General features: G+C 52.2%; 1 protein-coding gene across 1 annotated transcript in view; it reads left to right on the top strand.

The window, feature by feature from the left end:
- The window catches only part of TSHZ3 (teashirt zinc finger homeobox 3), a 71,178-nt gene extending 54,574 nt beyond the window's left edge, over positions 1-16,604 (top strand). Inside the window, exon 2 of the mRNA XM_064489204.1 lies at positions 11,764-16,604. Within this exon, the coding sequence (XP_064345274.1) occupies positions 11,764-14,960 (3,197 nt within the window). The 3' untranslated portion in view covers positions 14,961-16,604. The remainder of the gene's footprint in view (positions 1-11,763) is intronic.
- Positions 16,605-19,042: the final 2,438 nt, after the last annotated feature.

Raw genomic sequence — 19,042 nt, 5'->3', positions numbered from 1 at the left:
GTGCAGACAGGCAGGAGTTCCACTTTGTTCCACAACTGCCTCACTGGGGGACCACAAGCTACCCCATGAGATCACTCCGTCCTCCTCCAGGAGATCCCATGCTCCAGAGCTGAAGGCGTGTAAGGCATGACCCTTCTCAGCCATTAGCGTGATTGACCGTTGTTATGTGCGCACGATTGGGGAAGTTGGAGCCCATTCCTTGCCCCTAGTAATTCCCCCGAGTCCTATTTGCTGCTGTCTGAAATTCCACCAGGGTGAGAGAACGTCTTCTTTGGGTGAAGTTACTCTTCTAATTTATTAGCTCCGTTACAGATTAGGAGTTACCTTATGGATTTGGTGGAATAACAGAGACAAAGGCTAGAAGGAAGAGGTTCCAACCCTAGGTTTTTTACTCCAGATGGGTTGGGAACTTGGACATAGGCTGAGCTCAGAAAGAGAAAAGGGATGGGGCAGAGGGTACAGCTCAGTGGTAGAGCTTAGCATGCACGAGGTCCTGGGTTCAACCCCCAGTACCTCCATCTAAACAAACAAACAAACAAATAAATAAATAAAAGTTACTCCAAGATGTAAGATGTTATTTTAAAAAGAGAAAATAAAAAAAACAACAAGAGAAAGAGAAAAGGGAAGACGGCGCCATAGCCACTCTCTCCACCACTCTTGCAAGGCCTCACCCCTGGCTCTAGAAACCATGCTTTGCCGTGTAGACCGTCACTGCTTCCTTCGCCACACTGACTGGAGTGTCAACCTAGACGCACCACCCCCCACCGCCGCCACCGCCCCCGGAGGGATCAAGGTTCTGTCTTGTCAGTGCCACAGTGGGTTAAGGTGACCTCAGCAATGCAGCGCCGCCCCGGGGCCCAGGGAGTGGGAGTATGGATGCTCCTGAGGGCAAGTGTAGGGACTTCCACTGTTGGTCCGGCGCCCTGTGGTTCATCTGTGCTTGGAGCCCAGGATAGAGGTGACTCCGATGGTCCCCAGACTGAGGTTTCATTTACTGTTTGTGATCTGAAGATTTGTCTCAGGCAGTTGCTTGAATGTGATGTTGTCCTCTATAATGATTCTTTGCCCTGCAGTGGGGTTGCAATGGGATGAGTGTGATTTTGGAGCTGAGGGAGCTGGCCTCCCTCTCTGATCTTGGGGAGTCTCCCAACTTCCTGGCCACTTCTTTGCCTGATCCCATGGGGAGGGTCCTGAGCAGGGGAGGGAGGTTGTTCAGAGGGGCTGCTGTGACGGCTGAATGCAGCTCTCTCATAGCAACGAGAATCCAAAGAAAGTAGCCTGGGAAATGTCTTTCTTGACCCAGTGGGTGGTGGGGGCTCCAGGTTTGGCTTCTGGAGGCTCCTGGCCTCATGTTCTCCACCTCATCTAGAAGAAGAGGCGTTGGCCTGGAGCTGAGTCTTTAGGACAGGCTGGGGTTTCCAGCAGCGGGGTGGTGTCCCCTGGACTTGCTGTCATTGGCCTTGGACAGGCTCAGTGGCAGCCCGTTATGCCCTGAACAACCACTGGCCACTCTGGCTCTGCCGAAGGGTGACGTTGCCTTATTCACGCTGACTCGATGCACCAATCAGCCAGTGCCACGCTTTTCTTGGCAGGAGAGCATCGCAGCTTTATTAACACCGTGATCCCCAACTGAACAAGCATGCATCTCGCACATTACATCAAATTAACGTGTACAAAATTAATATTCCTGACCTTGCTAGTAGGAAGAACAATCAATCTAGGGGAGGCTGTCATCCTGGCGCGGCCAGCCTTCTGGAGAAGTCCTGACCGTTAGAGCCTCAGCCACCATTTCCTTTCCCCCAGAACCAAGCCAAGCATCCTATAGCCCCTCTGGCTGGCTTTGGCCTTTTGGGGATTCTCCTGGTTCCTGGGAGGCTCCCTGGTACCATCCAAGAATGCCATTCTCCCTTTGTCCCCAGAAGCTGTGACTATTGTCATCCCAGATGGCTTGGATGACATCTCTTGAGACTCCAGGTGGCCATGTGGATGGAGAAAACTTGTGTTCTCTGCCAGGTTGTGACCTCCTGGGTACCAGCCATGTGCGCTCCTTCCCTAGAATCAATTTTCTCTCTCTGCTGCCTATTTAATATCCTAACGGAGGCTCAACAACTCAATCTAATCACCTTGGTATTACCCTGTGCATTTAGCTGAGCACCCCTCCACTCCATCACTCACTTCCTTCTGCCATCTCCTCCCCCTCTTGGCACAAAAAGGAAGTCTCGCATCCATGCTGCTCCTTGGAACCCCCTCCCAGTCAGCAGCCAGCAGGACGTACCCCGTCTTGATTTTTTACCTTCCGCAGGACCCCTGAGTATCAGGGAGCTGGGCGCTGCCTAGAGGGTGAAGGGGTTGGCCTTTGCTGGCCCCAGGTCTGAGCACCCTGATGTGTCACTGGCCCTCACGCCCTCCAGGGCTCCTGGAAGCCCATTTTAGGGATTCTCAGAACATCTGGGCCCTAGATCATTGCATCAGACAGGGCAGATGCGGCTGCACCCACAGAGGAGCCATCCCGCCCCTGTCACAGTTAGGTGCGCCAGAAGAGAGACCTGTGTGAGATAACCCAGAGGGCACTGTGTGCTTTGTGTGAGTCCCTCTTCAAGCAGAAATTCTTGTGTAGAGTGGATCAGTCTGTCCAGATTCCTGGTGTGGGGAAATTTAGGTGAGGTTTTCTGGGGACTTTGAGCTCTTTTCCCCATAAAGAGGTGCCTCAGGCAGAAGCTGACCGGACACGGGACTGCACTCAGCCTGGAGAAGGTGGCGGGCTGGGGGCTACAGGGACACCGGCAGCCAGAGGGATGAGGGCAGCTGAGGTGGGTGCTCCTGCGTCACCAGGCAGGAAGCTCACCTGGCTATGGACACGCCCCCAGAGGTGGGTAGTGACTGGGAATCTGAGCCGGGGGAGGTGGTGGTTGGGGCTGTAGGGTGGAGGCAGGCTTGGTCCAAGCCCCCAAGCCCTGCTTCTTCCTTCATGAGATGGCTCAGGCCTGGGGGGGGGGGTGGGCGCGGGGTGTTGGGGTGGCGAGGGAAGAGTGTGTACTGGGTCAGGACTGTTAACTCTGCCTGTTAATCTGATGTCTCCTTCATCCTCTGCCTCCTTTCCTTGCTCTTCATTTCCCTCCTTTCTCCTTCCTCCTTCTCCCTGGCTTTCTTCCTTTTCCACAGCCCACACCTTCAGGCCGCCAGAGGGGTGGGGAGTGGAACCCGGGGTACTCTCACCCCAGCAGGGCCCTCTGCTGGTCCCCACTGCCCCTTTCCTGAAAGGCAGCTGGCGACTCTGAGGGTCTGGGGACCGTCGCCTCTGAGACCTGCCTTTACAAGCACCGGACTCAGCCCAGAGGCCACCCCAGGACCTGCCTCCGGGGGGGCCAGGGCTACAGGCTCCGTTGCTTGGTGCTTTTGTGGAGTCAGTGCACCTGTGTTTGTAAAGCCCTTACTTGGGAGAATCCTTTCTGCACACTGATTGTGTCACACGTCCTCATGTTACAAGCACCTGGGAGGTGGGTGTGGCAGCAATCGCCCCCCCCCCCCCTTCCCGCTCATGGGGAAGAAAGGAGCTCAGGGACTTGAAGCCTGTCTCGTGGTCACCTGGGCAACGCGTGGCAGACCAGGAGCCAAGACCAGGGTGTCACTGTCTGCGACATCACTGAGCTTAACAGAAAACAGCGTGACACTGGAACACCAACAGAAACGGCAGGTCGTCTCGGAGTCCAGGCCGGCGCCCTCCTGGCCGGCTCTCCATGTGGGGCTGCTGGGGCTTCCAGCTGCCCCCCACCCATCATTAGTTGGGGTCTGCTCTGTTACGGGGCCCAGGTGTGGAGGGGTGGGGGGGAGAGGTTCAAGGGTGACCAGGACACCCATGATGACCTTGGTGTGTGCAGGGTCTACAGAGAAGCCAAGAGCCTTCTTCAGAAGCTGTCCAGTTTCAGGCATGTCGCACATGCCTGTCTTCTGTGCAGTTCCGAGTCTCAAGTGTGACTGTGTGGGCATGGGCCTGGGGTTTGCCGAGGCCCTGGCCTCCCGGACCTGCTGCTCTTGGGCTCCCCTGCCCAGCTGGACGCCAGGGGTCCTCCGCCCAGGACAGCCCAGATCATCTCTGGGGCAGAAGCAGACCTCTGTCCACAAGCGGCTTCCCCTTGCTCGGCTCACCAGGCTTGGCTGAGCATTTCGCTGCGTTCTTGGTCACGCCCTCAGCCGGTTAAATTATTCTTAAGATAAAAGATCACCTTCTGTCTTTTGGAAATCTGAGTGCTCAGGAGAGGCTGAGACCAGGCCTGGGTTTCCAGGCTGGAACTGGCTCACAGCAGCTGCCTGGCCCCTCTCCCCCAGCCAGCCCTGCACTGGACTCCCAGCTCAGGCCCCTCTCCTTACTGCCCTGCCCCCTAGAATCATCTCTTCTTCCAGCCTCTTCTCAAATATCCATCACTGATTTTCTTTCTCTCCTTGCCTCCCTCCCTCTCCCCTTGATGGTGTCTCTCTGTCTCTGTCTGTCTCTCTCTGTTTCAGTCTCTATCTCTTTCCAGCTCTCTGTCTCCGTCTCTTTTTCTCTCTCCATCTCTCTATCTGTGTCTCCATCTCTCTCTCTCTCTCTCCATCTCTTTGTCTCTCTGTCTTTCTGTCTCTCTATCTTCTCTCTTTCTCTCAGTCTCCATCTCTCTGTCTCTGTCTCCCTCATGCCCACCCTAGCCCTAATGGATTCCTTTCTCCTTCCCCTGTCTCTCTTCCTGCTCCCTGCCCTTTTCTCCTCCTTACCCTTCTCCCCACTGCCCTTCTCCAGCCTCACCCCCTAATCCCCCTGCTTCCTCTTCCCTGTCCTTCCCCACCATTGAGGGTGGAGGATGCCCAGAACCACACGTTACAGGAGGAGGCGTTCCTCAGACCACCTGTGCGTGAGAGAGGAGAGCGGGGGTCCCGGGATGCTTTAGCCATCCATGCACCTTACCAGGCAGTCTTGGGAATTTGAAAACATGGTTATAATTTCAGAATCCTCATTTCAGCCCAGAAAAAGCAAAAATCCGCAGGACAGTTGACTTTGAAATTGCTTCTGGGAGCAGAGCACGGCCACGCCTTCTTCCCTTTCTCCCCACCTCCCTCCAGCACCCCCTGCTCCCCTGCTGCCCCCACCCCCGGCACCACCCCCTCCCCACACCCACAGGGATACCCCTCAATTCCTTCATCTCCTCCTTTGGGGAGAGACTCACAACAGTGTGAGGAAGGTAATTCCCACTTGCCCAGAAATGAATTCCATTATGCCCCAGCTTACTGTTTTATATTTGTATCAAACGTATTAATTTCTTTTTACCTAGTGGTTGGGTTTAGTTAATGATGATAATAAATATTAATGAGGGAGCTACTGCCTCCAGACCTCCTGATTGCTGCACGACTGGCTTCTCAGCCCTTGGACCCGTCCATGTCCCCATGGCCACATCTCGGGAGGCACGAGCACTGGGGAGCTGTGGGAAGGGACTCAGAACCACCAGGGATGGGGAGTCAGGGGAGCCTCTGATGTCCTGCTCCGTGTCCTGGGAGCACGGCACTCACTCCATGCCCCTTCTGTGTGAGTCCCTCAGAAGTTTGGTCGAATTCCCTTTGTACCTCCAGTGACTCCTCTGAGGGGTCCCCGCAGAGGGCTGGGGAGTATCCCATGTAACGTGCCGGAACTCCAGTTTCCTGGGCTGCAAAAGGGAGATCACTTTATTTACCTCCCAGGACCAGGGAGAGGATCAAATACAGTGCATGTGGAAATGGTTCATCAACAGGCATATTATTAGGTAGGATCGGGGCTTTTTCCATCCCTTGACATTCCAGGGGCATTGGGCTGTGGAACTTCGTAGGAGGCTTTTGTCAGTTTGAGAGCGTGTATTTCTCATGACCACGCGTCTCCACCCAAGAGCCCCACTTGGATCTATGCCTGCCAAGTTCATCCAGTTGTCCAGCAGTGTGTCCTTGGCCCTCAGCTTTGCAGAGATGGATTGCTGTCTTGCTGCTTGAAGCGCTGACCTTTCGTTGAGGGGGAGAGCAGGGTGATAGCGGGGTGTTGCAAATAGCAGTCGGAGGGGCTCACCAGTTGGAAGGGAACTTCTTCCACCGAGCGACTTGGGGGAAAATGAAATTCAGGCCCCCTGGTCCACCCCTCTCTTGTGTGGGTCTCTGCATCCCTGCAGCTGTTGATTTGGCTTGGATGACAGCCCTGCCCCTTGCGGTCCAGCCGTCTCCTCTCCTGGTCCTGGCTGAAGAGATTTCAGTTTTATTTGTTCAAGAGAAAACAGTGGTGCTGATGCCTTCTTGGAGGGGGTATTTGGGGGTGGGCGCAGCCAGAGGTGGCCCCTTCCAGCAGGGTTGCTGCCCCTCTTCCTCGGTGTGAGGTGGGGGGCGGTCTGTCATCCTGTCCCTCAGAGGCCCTTCATGTCACTTACCCTCAGAGAACGGATCCAGGAAGGACTTTGGTTCAGACCCCAGCACATCTGCTGTCCCTGGGACCGGCCAGAGTCTGGATCTATCTAGATGTTTTGGCAACTACGAGGGGATTGAAGAAGTCCTGAAGGGTGTTCGTTCATCCATCCATCCATCCATTCATTCATTCCATGGATATGTGTCTTGAGTGGCTACTCCGGGCCAGACAGTAGGGTTGCAGCAGATACGGGGGCTGGTCCTGACCTCCTGAAGCTGACTGTCTGTTGAACATCCTGGAATGTCTGCTCTAAGGCAGTGATTTCCGTGGTGTGCCTTGTAGAAAGAAGAGAGTGGGTACTCAGGGGACAAGGTTGGGGTCAAGATGCCCCCCTCCCCTGGACATAACCTTTCACGGTGGCCCAGGGAGGGATCGATGGCTCATTCCCCACACCCCCTGCCCTTCTTTGAATCTGAGTCAGGGTTTCCAGCACAGGAGGCAGCCATACAAAGTGAGGAGTGAGCGACCTTGGCACATTCTGGAAGCTGAGAGGCTGGAGAGGAAACAGGGCTGAGACGGTGGGGAACTCTGAGGTTGCTGGGAGGAACTGGAGCTTTCTCCCAAGCCCTAGGGGAAGTCACCGAGCATGTTCCATAGTCAGGGGTGGGTGATGTGATGGGCCCGCTGGTTGATAATGATCCGGTGGCTTCTGTCTGGAGTGTAGAGAGAAGGGGCGGGGGCTGGAGTCAGGGGGTTCCTTGAGGAGGGTGAGAGATGCTGCTGGCAGGTCTGACCTGGGGTCGCAGGGGACAGAGAGAGGGGACAGATCCTTTTACAAAGGCTGGTGACAAACATCTTGCTGCTAGATATGATCTCTAACCAACCTCTTTCCATTGGAGATGGTGAGTGTCGCTGCTCACCTACTATGTGCAGGGGTGTGAGAATCTAGAGCCAGGCCCTTGGCCTTGGAGAATTCAGACAAGAATGTGCAGAAAGGTAAATAGCAGCAAAGGACTGAAGTAATCATTTGAGGTAGCAGAGCTTCCCAAGGCTGGATCACTGAGCATGGTTGCCTGTCAGGTCCAAGCGGTGGACGGGACTGCCATTGGCTCCCAGAGAGGAGGGACAACTGGTGGCCTGCATGATGGAGCTGGCTTCTCACTCAGGCCCCCGGCCCCCATCGACCTCTCCCTGTTCGCCTGGACCATGATGGAGACACCCAGTCCTCTTCTCTCCTCGCCTGGTCTGGGACATTAACTGTCCCAGTGAGGACATTCTTCCTTCTGCCCACCCGGGGACTTTGCTCTTTGCTCCAGAGCGGATGGACCAGGGAATGACTTGGCTGCTGAGTGTTTGTTCATGAGGGGCCAGTGCTTGGAGGGGATGAGCCAGAGCAGGCTTTGCTTCAATTCTTTATTCTTTCTTCACAGAAGCCATACAACAGGGAAATAGCAGAGGGAGGGCCTTACAGATATGGCCTCTGTGCTCTGTCTCTTACAGCCAGGGTCAGGAAGGCCGAGAGAAAGAAAATGACACCCTGGCAGGGGTGGGGCTTGATCAGAATTTGTGGAATGAATGACCTTTCCATCCCTCTGTCCCCTCTGCCGTCTCTCTGGGCCCGTTTCCACTTTCTCAAAACTTTTGGGAGTTCAGTCATCCAGAGTGGATATGTTATTCTTGGGGGAGGGCAATTATTGCAAAACATAGCAGAAGGATTCGTGTTTTGCCCGCCATTCTAGTGTGGAGGGAAGAGCCAATGGGGAGAGATCTTAGGCTCAACCTAAGGAAGTACTTCTCACCACTGGGTCTGAGAAGAAGGCTGTTTTAACAGGTAGTGAGGTCCCTGTCAGGGCGGTGTGCAAGTGTGTTTGTAAGGAGCCTCAGAAACCATGTCAAGGCCAAGGGATGGGGTGTGGGGTGACACTGGGTCTTCAGGACCCGGGGCCTCTTGGCACTGAAGCTTTTTAATTTTCCTCAGGGTAGGATTTGGTTCCCACCAGGGAGGTTGGCCTTACTTTTCTTTCAATATTAATTTCCTCCTCAGCCATCAGACTGATGATATTCTGATACTGCTGTGCGATTTACAGGGCATGTTGGGAGTCAGCTGGGGGCCGGCTCAGGGCTGGAGTTGATCAGACCAGTGATGGGGTGTGTGTGTGTGTGTGTGTGTGTGTGTGTGTGTGTGTGTGATGTGTGTGGTGGGGAGTGCTACAGAGTGCCTGCCACACACCCCAGGCTGTGCTGAGTTTCCACAGGGGCCACGCCATTCCTGGGAGGTAGGTGGACTCGCAGAGCCACCATTGTCCCCTTGGCTGGTGGTCTTCATGCTGTAGCAGGCTCTGTCCTCTTTCATGTCCACCGTGGGTGGGCTGTGGCTCCTTTTGGCTGCTAGTGTCCTTCTGTAGTGGCCAGATGGGGCCGTTCCTGGATTCCTGAGTCTCCGAGACCGACTTCTGTGGCAGCGGTGATGGGTGTGGGCTCACGCTGCAGACGGGCTCTCATGGGGCCACCTCTGAGAGACCCCACCTCTGGGGTCTATGTTGTATACACAGGGCCCGGCTTTTCTTTGCATCTCAGCTGCAGGGACATGGGCCATAGTGGTTTGCTCCTCCCATCCAGACTCAGAATGTGGCCCCTTTGATGGCAACCTTATACCTACTTGCACCCAGTGGGCTTCTGCAGACCGTTAACCCCAGCTCACCCTCCTCCAGCTCCTTGGTGAGGAAAATGCAGACCTGCCTGGTCGCTTTGACCTGGTCCTGCTGGGTGTCCCCTGGCCAGGGTGACCAATTGACTGGTTTTGCTCAGGACTGAGAGGATCCCCAGGACACAGGACTTTCCGTGCTAAAACCAGGACAGTTCCAGGCAAACCACGACTCTTGGAGCCTCTGGCCCTCAGCCACCCTCCCCACAGCAGACCCGCCAGCCCTGTTGGGGTTCACGAGCCAGGCTTCCGGAGCCTGCTAAAGCCGGGGGTGGCATGGGGAGAGGGACATCCCTTCCTTGCTTTGTCTTTTCCTCTTCCTCTCCCAACAAGAGAACGCACCTTCCTCCTGGTGGCCAGCACCACTGTCCCCTATCCATTTTGGCCTTGGAAAAGGACTTGTCTGCCATCTTGATTTGTCAGCTATCAGTGCATGGCCTCAGACTGAAGGTTCCCACAGCGTCTCACACCTCAGCTGACCAGAGTGGGGCACTTGCTTCTGGTCATTTGTCAAGGACATTCCACGGCTGGAGCACAAGACTGTTGTCTCATTGTCTGCATCCCTGCCTCTACAGCTAGTCTGAATGTGTGTACCTGGGACGCCCTTCCCATCCAACCTCTAATTACCTCGGTGTTGGAACGTCACGAGTTTCTCAGCTTAGACATCTAGGTGCCCAAAGGGGGACTTAGAAATGAAAAATAAAAAATCGCACTGGGCCGGGATGGCAGGGAAGGGGAGGAATATCTTGTGTGTCTTCCCGGGAGTCTTCTTTGAGTCATTGCACTGTTTTTTGCTTTTTTTTTTTTTTTTTTTTTCTTTTCTTGGTGTGAAATTGATCTGGGGCAAATCTTTAAAGTTACAGGAGTGAATTCCATAAACAGAGCTTCCTTTTCTTTCCTTAAAGTTTTTTTGGTGGGCAGGGGAGGTAATTCGTTCTTTTTTAATTAATTAATTATTTTAATGGAGGTACTGGGGATTGAACCCAGCACCTCATGCATGCTAAGAACGTGCCTTTCCACTGAGCTATACCCACCCCCCTCCTTAGAATTTTACATCAGCCTTACAGTTAGCACTGTGCCACCAAACACACGTACCCACTGGCTTTTGGAAGCAAACTGATATTGAGGAGCTGACAGGAAGTTCCTTTTCGCCCCTTCTCCTCTGGCTTAGCATTGTTAACTCACCATAGGGCTGGCCACGCGTAAGGGTTCCCAAGACCAGCTCGATTTGGTTTACAGTAGGAGGCAAGCTCCAATGAGGAATAGCCTGAGTCATGGAACACAAGAGAATGAAATTTAAAAAAAAGGAAGGAAGGAAGGAAGGAGGAAGGAAAGAAAGAGAGAAAGAGAGAGAGAAAGAGAGAGAAACAAAGAAAAAGAAAGAAAGGAAGAAAGAAAAAAAAGAAAGAAAGAAAAAAGAAAGAAAGAGAAGAAAGAGAAGAAAGAGAAGAAAGAAAGAAAAGAAAAGAAAGAAAGAAAGAAAGAAAGAAAGAAAGAAAGAAAGAAAGAAAGAAAGAAAGGAAGAAAGGACAAAACTCCCTCCATTCCATGAGCATAAGTGTTCTCCCGGCTTTGCGTCTCTGGAGTGCATTTTCCAGAACCCAGGGCGGCTCAGCCCTGCTCAGAAGTACCTCCACCTGTGCGCCGGGTTTGCATCCCCAGTTACATCGCTTCCAGAAAGACAGGACCCCTGTTGGATGCCCATGCAGCTTATGCTGAGTAAATATTGACAAAGTAGTCTAAACAGCAAACACTTTGACATTTGTAAGGTCCACTGGAAGGTCTTGTATGTATTTATACAGCAGCAGTGAGCACCGCATACCAATTTTCCTGAACTTGGTCTGACATAATTCTGCACGGATCGTGTGTGTGCCGGTGGCTGAGTGTACATGGTGGGACCGGGCCAGGGCTGGCTGGGGGTGGGTCAGGCTCTTCCCTCCCACCTGGACCAAACCAGCATCTGTCCGCTGGTAGGAAACTTACTCAAAGCTTTTTACGAGGCCTACCTTTCCAGCAGGAAGAAAGAAAGAAAGAGAGAAAGAGAGAAAGAGAGAAAGAGAGAAAGAAAGAAAGAAAGGGCCCCCAAACCCTGTTTTTAATTTATTGCAATTGACGTACTTTCTTTTTACTTCGTAAAAATTTTATTGATGTTTTTGTACTTTATATTTATTAAAGATTGAGCCTCAAAAATGTAATGAGTAAAAAATGCTTGCTTAATTTAAATTGTGAATCTGTCTGTTACGAAATGCATTAGGGGTAGGAGAAGCATAAGACATATTAATTGACAGACAGGAACTGCTGTCTCTGAGGTTGATACAAGTAATTTATTACTTTAGAAATGAATGCCACCTCCAGAATGTGCTTCATTAATTTCAAATTTAGTTTTAATTTCAAGCTGTTGCCCCTTGAGAAGAATAAGGTGGCAAATTATGTTTGAAGAGCAGATTTTTTTTTTTTTTTTTTTGCTCCAAAGAAACACCACATTTTAACTGTTTAATTTTACAAATACACGTGCCCGACTCCTTTGCGGCATTTTCCTGAGAGCCGAGAAAATGTTCTAGGTAAGATCAACACTTACTAATGTGTGGTTTTTTTTTTTCCTTCCTCTTCTTCTCCCCGTTTCTCTTCTTTCTGGGCTACCTGCCCCACTTCCCACCTGTTATCACCGCAGCCTACGTTTCAGATGAGTTAAAGGCTGCTGCCCTGGTGGACGAAGATATAGACGCTGAGGAGAGCACGGCAGATGGGGAGCCCTCGGCCAAGTACATGTGCCCGGAGAAGGAGCCCAGCAGGACCTGCCCCAGCTACCAGAACTCCCCGGCGGCCGAGTTCTCCAGCCACGAGATGGACAGCGAGTCCCACATCAGCGAGACCAGCGACCGCATGGCCGACTTCGAGAGCGGCTCCATCAAGAACGAGGAGGAAACCAAGGAGCTGGCGGCCCCCCTGGAGGACACGGCCGCCTCGGACAGCCTGGAGCAGATGAAGGCCGTGTACCACAACTTCCTGTCCACCTCGTACTGGTCCAGCCTCACCCTCAACCTGCACCAGCCCTCCTCGGACAAGAACAACGGGAGCAGCAGCAGCAGCAGCAGCAGCAGCAGCTGCGGGAGCGTCGACTGGCACCAAAGCGCTGTGGCCAAGACCCTGCAGCAGGCGTCGCAGAGCCGCGCGCTGCCCGAGCCCAGCCTGTTCAGCACGGTGCAGCTGTACCGCCAGAGCAGCAAGCTCTACGGCTCCATCTTCACCGGGGCCAGCAAGTTCCGCTGCAAGGACTGCAGTGCCGCCTACGACACGCTGGTGGAGCTGACGGTGCACATGAACGAGACGGGGCACTACCGCGACGACAACCACGAGACCGACAACAACAACCCCAGGCGCTGGTCCAAGCCCCGCAAGCGCTCGCTGCTGGAGATGGAAGGGAAGGAGGACGCCCAGAAGGTGCTGAAGTGCATGTACTGCGGCCACTCGTTCGAGTCCCTCCAGGACCTGAGCGTCCATATGATCAAAACGAAACACTACCAAAAAGTGCCTCTGAAGGAACCCGTCACTCCTGTTGCAGCCAAAATCATCCCTGCCGCTCGGAAGAAGGCCTCGCTGGAGCTGGAGCTCCCCAGCTCCCCCGACTCCACCGGGGGCACCCCCAAAGCTGCCATGGCGGACACGAACGACGTGCTTCAGAAGAACTCCAACCCGTACATCACGCCAAATAACCGGTACGGCCACCAGAACGGGGCCAGCTATGCCTGGCACTTCGAGGCCCGCAAGTCCCAGATCCTCAAGTGCATGGAGTGCGGCAGCTCGCACGACACGCTGCAGGAGCTCACGGCCCACATGATGGTGACCGGCCACTTCATCAAGGTCACCAACTCGGCCATGAAGAAGGGGAAGCCCATCATGGAGACGCCCATCACGCCCAGCATCACGACCCTGCTGGACGAGAAGGTGCAGTCCGTGCCCCTGGCCGCCACCACCTTCACGTCCCCCTCCAGCACGCCCGCGAGCGTCTCCCCGAAGCTGAACGTGGAGGTCAAGAAGGAAGCGGACAAGGAGAAAGCGGTCGCCGATGAGAAACCCAAGGAGAAGGAGAAGGCCTGCGAGGAGGAAGAGAAGTATGACATCTCGTCCAAGTACCACTACCTGACGGAGAACGACTTAGAAGAGAGCCCCAAGGGCGGCCTGGACATCCTCAAGTCGCTGGAAAACACAGTGACATCGGCCATCAACAAGGCGCAGAACGGCACCCCGAGCTGGGGGGGCTACCCCAGCATCCATGCCGCCTACCAGCTCCCCAACATGATGAAGCTGTCCCTGGGCTCCGCGGGGAAGGGCGCACCCCTGAAGCCCATGTTCGGCAGCAGCGACATTGTGTCTCCCACCAAGAACCAGACCCTGATCTCGCCCCCCAGCAGCCAGACTTCACCCATGCCCAAGACGAACTTCCATGCCATGGAGGAGCTGGTGAAGAAAGTCACCGAGAAGGTCGCCAAAGTCGAGGAGAAAATGAAGGAGCCCGAGGGCAAGCTGTCTCCGCCCAAGCGGGCCACCCCATCTCCATGCAGCAGCGAGGTCAGCGAGCCCATCAAGATGGAGGCGTCCAGCGACGGGGGCTTCAAAAGCCAGGAGGACAGCCCCAGCCCCCCGCGGGACGGCTGCAAGGAAGGGAGCCCCGCGGCAGAGCCAGTGGAGAATGGCAAGGACCTGGGGAAGCCCATGGGTGGCGGCTCGAGCAGCAGCACGGCCATCATCACCGACCACCCACCCGAACAGCCCTTCGTCAACCCACTGAGTGCCCTGCAGTCGGTCATGAACATCCACCTGGGCAAGGCTGCCAAGCCCTCCCTGCCCGCCCTCGACCCCATGAGCATGCTTTTCAAGATGAGCAACAGCCTGGCCGAGAAGGCGGCCGTGGCCACCCCGCCCCCACTGCAGTCCAAGAAGGCGGACCACCTCGACCGCTATTTCTACCACGTCAACAACGACCAGCCCATAGACTTGACAAAAGGGAAGAGTGACAAAGGCTGCTCTTTGGGTTCAGTGCTTTTGTCACCCGCGTCCACATCCCCGGCAACCTCCTCATCCACGGTGACAACGGCAAAGACATCTGCCGTCGTATCATTCATGTCAAACTCGCCGCTCCGCGAGAACGCCTTGTCAGATATATCTGATATGCTGAAGAACTTGACAGAGAGCCACACGTCAAAGTCCTCCACTCCTTCCAGCATCTCCGAGAAGTCTGACATTGACGGGGCCACCCTGGAGGAGGCCGAGGAGGCGACCCCCGCGCAGAAGAGGAAGGGCCGCCAGTCAAACTGGAACCCCCAGCACCTGCTGATCCTCCAGGCCCAGTTTGCCGCCAGCCTCCGGCAGACCTCGGAGGGGAAGTACATCATGTCGGACCTGAGCCCCCAGGAGCGCATGCACATCTCGAGGTTCACCGGGCTCTCCATGACCACCATCAGCCACTGGCTGGCCAACGTCAAGTACCAGCTGCGAAGGACAGGTGGAACAAAGTTCCTCAAAAACCTGGACACCGGCCACCCCGTGTTCTTTTGTAATGACTGCGCGTCACAAATCAGGACCCCCTCCACGTACATCAGCCACCTAGAGTCACACCTGGGCTTCCGGCTACGGGATTTGTCCAAACTGTCCACCGAACAGATTAACAATCAGATAGCACAAACCAAGTCACCATCGGAAAAACTGGTGACGTCCTCCCCCGAGGAGGACCTGGGGACCTCCTACCAGTGCAAACTTTGCAATCGGACCTTTGCGAGCAAGCATGCGGTTAAACTTCACCTCAGCAAAACACACGGGAAATCGCCAGAGGACCACCTTCTGTACGTTTCCGAGCTAGAGAAGCAGTAGCATTTGCTTTCGATTAAAATGACTGTCATTTGCTTTGAGGGAAACTGTTGCAGGCACCTTAAGGCCCCTCTGTCTTGTTCTTGGCACATGTTCCTATTTTAACTGCAGAGAATCACTCTGGGCTGGACTGTTTTGTATAACTGTACAGTGTTTAATAGAGGTGCGTCATCAGCTGTGGTTACTGGTAAAATATGAAGGTTAAAACGCAGTGGTAAGTGTTTGGAACTTTGTGTAAATGGGATTTAGTTGTGAGCATCCCCCGATGCTTCAAGCTGCATGCATTAACAGACAGTTTAATTAAGCATTTATGACGAAATCGGGCACACTTTTCCACGCGGCTCGAGTGTGCTGGCATTTTTCACCCTTTCATCTTTAGCCCTCTGAGTACTTTGAAGCACTTTTGCATTAATTTGATTAAAAAAAATAAAGTAAAATAATAATAATGTATGAAGCTCTGTTTTTTAAACTCCTTACCAGCTTAGTTATAATTAATAATATGAACCTCCATTTATGCAGGTCTGCAGGGGTATAACACGCCTTGAAATTTAAAAGAATATTATTTTCACATTGAAACATAGATGTATATATTGTATAGATTTCAGACTCTCTTATGAAAAATGTGATTGTGGTTAAATGACCTTTTTTTCCTGCATTTATAGCAACAGTGTTTTATGTACCTGCTATGCTCTGGGCATAAGCCGTGCCTATGTACAGTGTATATTTCTTTTTCTTTTTTTTTTTTTTTTAAGGTCTATGGGTTTTGTTTTTTACATGCAAACATTGTAAATTATACAGAAGATACCACAGATAGCATTTATAAAGTATACAGAAACATTATCTGAAAGCAAAGTATGATTGTTTGTTTTGCTATACAGTACATCTATATTGATAGAGGTTCATGTTTAAATTATACATATTTATTAGTGTCATATTATCATTTGTTTTGAGCAGTCTGAATAAATGAGGCCAGGAAATACATCCATGGCAGGCATCATAACTATTTTGCACATGATTTTTAAACGTATTTATTAGAAATCAAAAAAAAAAAACCAAAAAAACAAACCAACGCTCAAAATAAACTCAGTGCTCAAAGGGTTAAGTCTATTTGCAAAGGAAAAAAAAAAGAACAAAAAAAAAAAGAGAGAGAGAGAGAGAGAGAGAACTTGTACTGTATTTCCTAAACATTGATAAAGCCTTTAAAATGTTTGTACTGTAATACTTTGCTTAAAAGTCACGAGGCATTCTGTGATACAACCTCTTTGACTTATTTATAAGCCCTCTTGGTTGCTATTCCATATTATAGGATGCCTTTTTATTTCAATTGGTAACTTTCTGTTTTGTTCTTCCTAATTATCCTCCCAAGATCCCACACTGCAGCTTTATCTTTAGGCTTATGAAAGGTAACCCGTGGTTACCGGCTCTCCAAGTGATTCTGTTCTTCTCCATTTTTGGCAGTTAATTTGCAGAAGTAACTGACAGCTGACACCATATGAGAACCTATGTATAAAATATTGGCATGTAAACAGCACAGACACTGTAACACACTCTGTGCCCTGTTCTGTTGTTGACAATGAACCACCATTATGTGACTCTTCATATAACCCTCTTTTCTACGGCAGCATTAAAATTGTCTTTTTGCTATAATTTTGTGTTGCGTTCACAATTATGTCTGAAATGTGCTACGACTAACGAGCACATTAAAATTAAATTGTATGCGATCTGTTTATGACTGAGTTGGTTGCTGTGTATGCCAGGTGCTGGCAGTCAGAAACCGCCCGTAAATCAGGGGAGCTTTAGTGAACTTTGGCGTTTGGAGAGCAGCAAGCACTCACTCAGAGGCGGCGTGGACAGAATTTCCCCCAAGAATAAAAATGTAAAAGAAAGGAAGATGGTCCCAGGAGGTTAGCTTCTCTCTGGGAAGGCGCTGTTATCAAATACGGGGAGCGGGGCTTCAGTCACACCCAGTGACCTGCCTGGGGGCCGGATCAGAGAAGTCCACATCGGGATTCTGAGTCCTGCCCGAGGCAGATGGGAGGAAAGGTTTGGGGCAGACTCTGTGCAGGGCGATGCCTTCTTGTTGTCTCGGGATTTTCAAGGATCAGAAAGCAGAGCCCAGCTGGGCAGGTGGGCTTTGGGGTCCCCACTCTCTCCTGCGCTAAAGCAACCACTGATAACGAGGTGCAGGGGGAGCGGGGAGCCTGAACCCATCCACGGGAGGAGTGGGGAGAGCATTTATGATAATCACAAGCTTTTATTAGCCCTGGCAAATCATGCCAACAAAACGCTGGGAACATCATGTAAAATTGTAAAATACCTTTATTACTATATTCAAACTACTCGTGCGGTTATGTGGAATCGTAGCTCCTAACCTAGAATTATACAAATGAGAGATGTATCACATCCGTGTAATATATAAAACACCTCCATGTTAAAAAAAATAGTCTTTTATTAAAAATTTAAATTAAGCCCTTTGAGAGACATTCGGCTACACACCTACTTTTTTTTTTTTTCCGTTCATCTCCACCCCTTTTTGTCAAGATGAGGCCAAAATTTCTGTCTGCTCTACTTTGTCTCGGCAATCCATCTCTCTCCGGGTTTTTAGAGGAAAACTCACTAGAGTTTAAAACAGGTTTTTGGCAAGAAGGGAACTGCGTGCTGGCTCTGCCCTCGCCTTGTGGCGGTACATGGTTGGGCTGTGCCCTCCGGCGGTGCAGAAAGGGCTTCTGGCCTCACCCCTCCCCGGCTCCTCCCTGGTGGCCGCTGCGGTCCCTCCGAGAACACTTCTCAGCCCCGTCCACCCTTACCTGGGAGGAGGCCTGGGACACCATCCGTGTCCCTGGGGGACTGGCTCCTCCTAGAACCTGGCTCAGGGGACGGAGACACCCTCCCTCCCCGTGCCTTCCGCATCTTCACATCCTGAAGCCCAGATTTCCACTCTTGAATTTTTCACAGGTTAAATATAGCATCGGTTTATTAGAATCCAAAGTCCTGCATCTAACAGATTAAACTGACAACACTTCCATCACCACCAGGGCCCATGTGGCTTGAAGGGAGATGGGATTCGTGGAAGTGATTGTGGGAACCCCACCCCCCTTTACAGTTTGGGAGAAGAACCTGATGCCTGGCCCATCTTCTCCTCACCCCACTCCTGGGATTAGCTTTAGGACTTTAGTTTGGGTGTAGAAATGAGGATTTATCACCAAGGTAGGTAGCAGGTTATGTGGCTCACTCCCCACCCCTCTGCCCCCCGGGCCCATAGCCAGGAAACGATGGCTCATAGTAATGCGGCCCAGGAATTAATTTTACCTCTAGAGGAAACACAGTAACTGGGCAGTTGAGGGCCCTAGTCATGCATGCAAATCTAACCTGGCACAACCACAGTCCCCCAACCATGCATCACGGCAGGGGAGGGGCTGGCTCGGGCCTCACCCCACTTGCAAATGCAGGGCTAGGTATCCCAGAGGTCATCGAACCCTCTCCGGCCTGGAGGATGGGCTGCTGTCCACAAGAACCTTCCATTCACAGTCCAGAATGGCCCAGAGTTTCCTGAGATAAATCGGGAAGCCCTTCCATGTCCAATGTCGTTGTGTACTAGCTCTCCTGTTGTCAACAGAGACTGTGAGTGCGGGAAGCAATGGGTCACCCAACTCCACTCTTTAAATGAGTCCAGGGAGGAGGAGGGATGGTGCCAAGGGAGGGAGGTTTTAATCACAGGTGTGTAGGTGACCCCGACCTCACCCCGCCCAAGCCCAGGCCTCCTGCAGCCCCTGCTGTAGATCTTGCGGCCATCACATTTACGCAGTATCTTAAAATAACATTTGTGATAAATGTGCAATTTAACTAATTTATGGTGCTGTGATGTGCTCAGGGCTACATGCAAGATGAAAATCTTAAATGGGGCTTGAACAGCTCGCTTCACAACAAGAAATCAATATGCCACATCTTAGCTATTCGCTGCCGTCAACATTCAGCAAAAATATCAGTGATGTATCTTTAAGTTTTAGGCAGCAAGAATTCTATAATTAACCAAAATCTTCCATAGTTAAAGAGGGTTGATGGTGATGAAGACCCAGATCTCCCTG

This window comes from Camelus dromedarius, chromosome 9 (genome assembly GCF_036321535.1).
Source record: "Camelus dromedarius isolate mCamDro1 chromosome 9, mCamDro1.pat, whole genome shotgun sequence".
NCBI classification, from domain to species: Eukaryota; Metazoa; Chordata; class Mammalia; order Artiodactyla; family Camelidae; genus Camelus; species Camelus dromedarius.
Note: the sequence above shows the minus strand (reverse complement) of the source record. Positions and strands in the feature narration are given on the sequence as shown.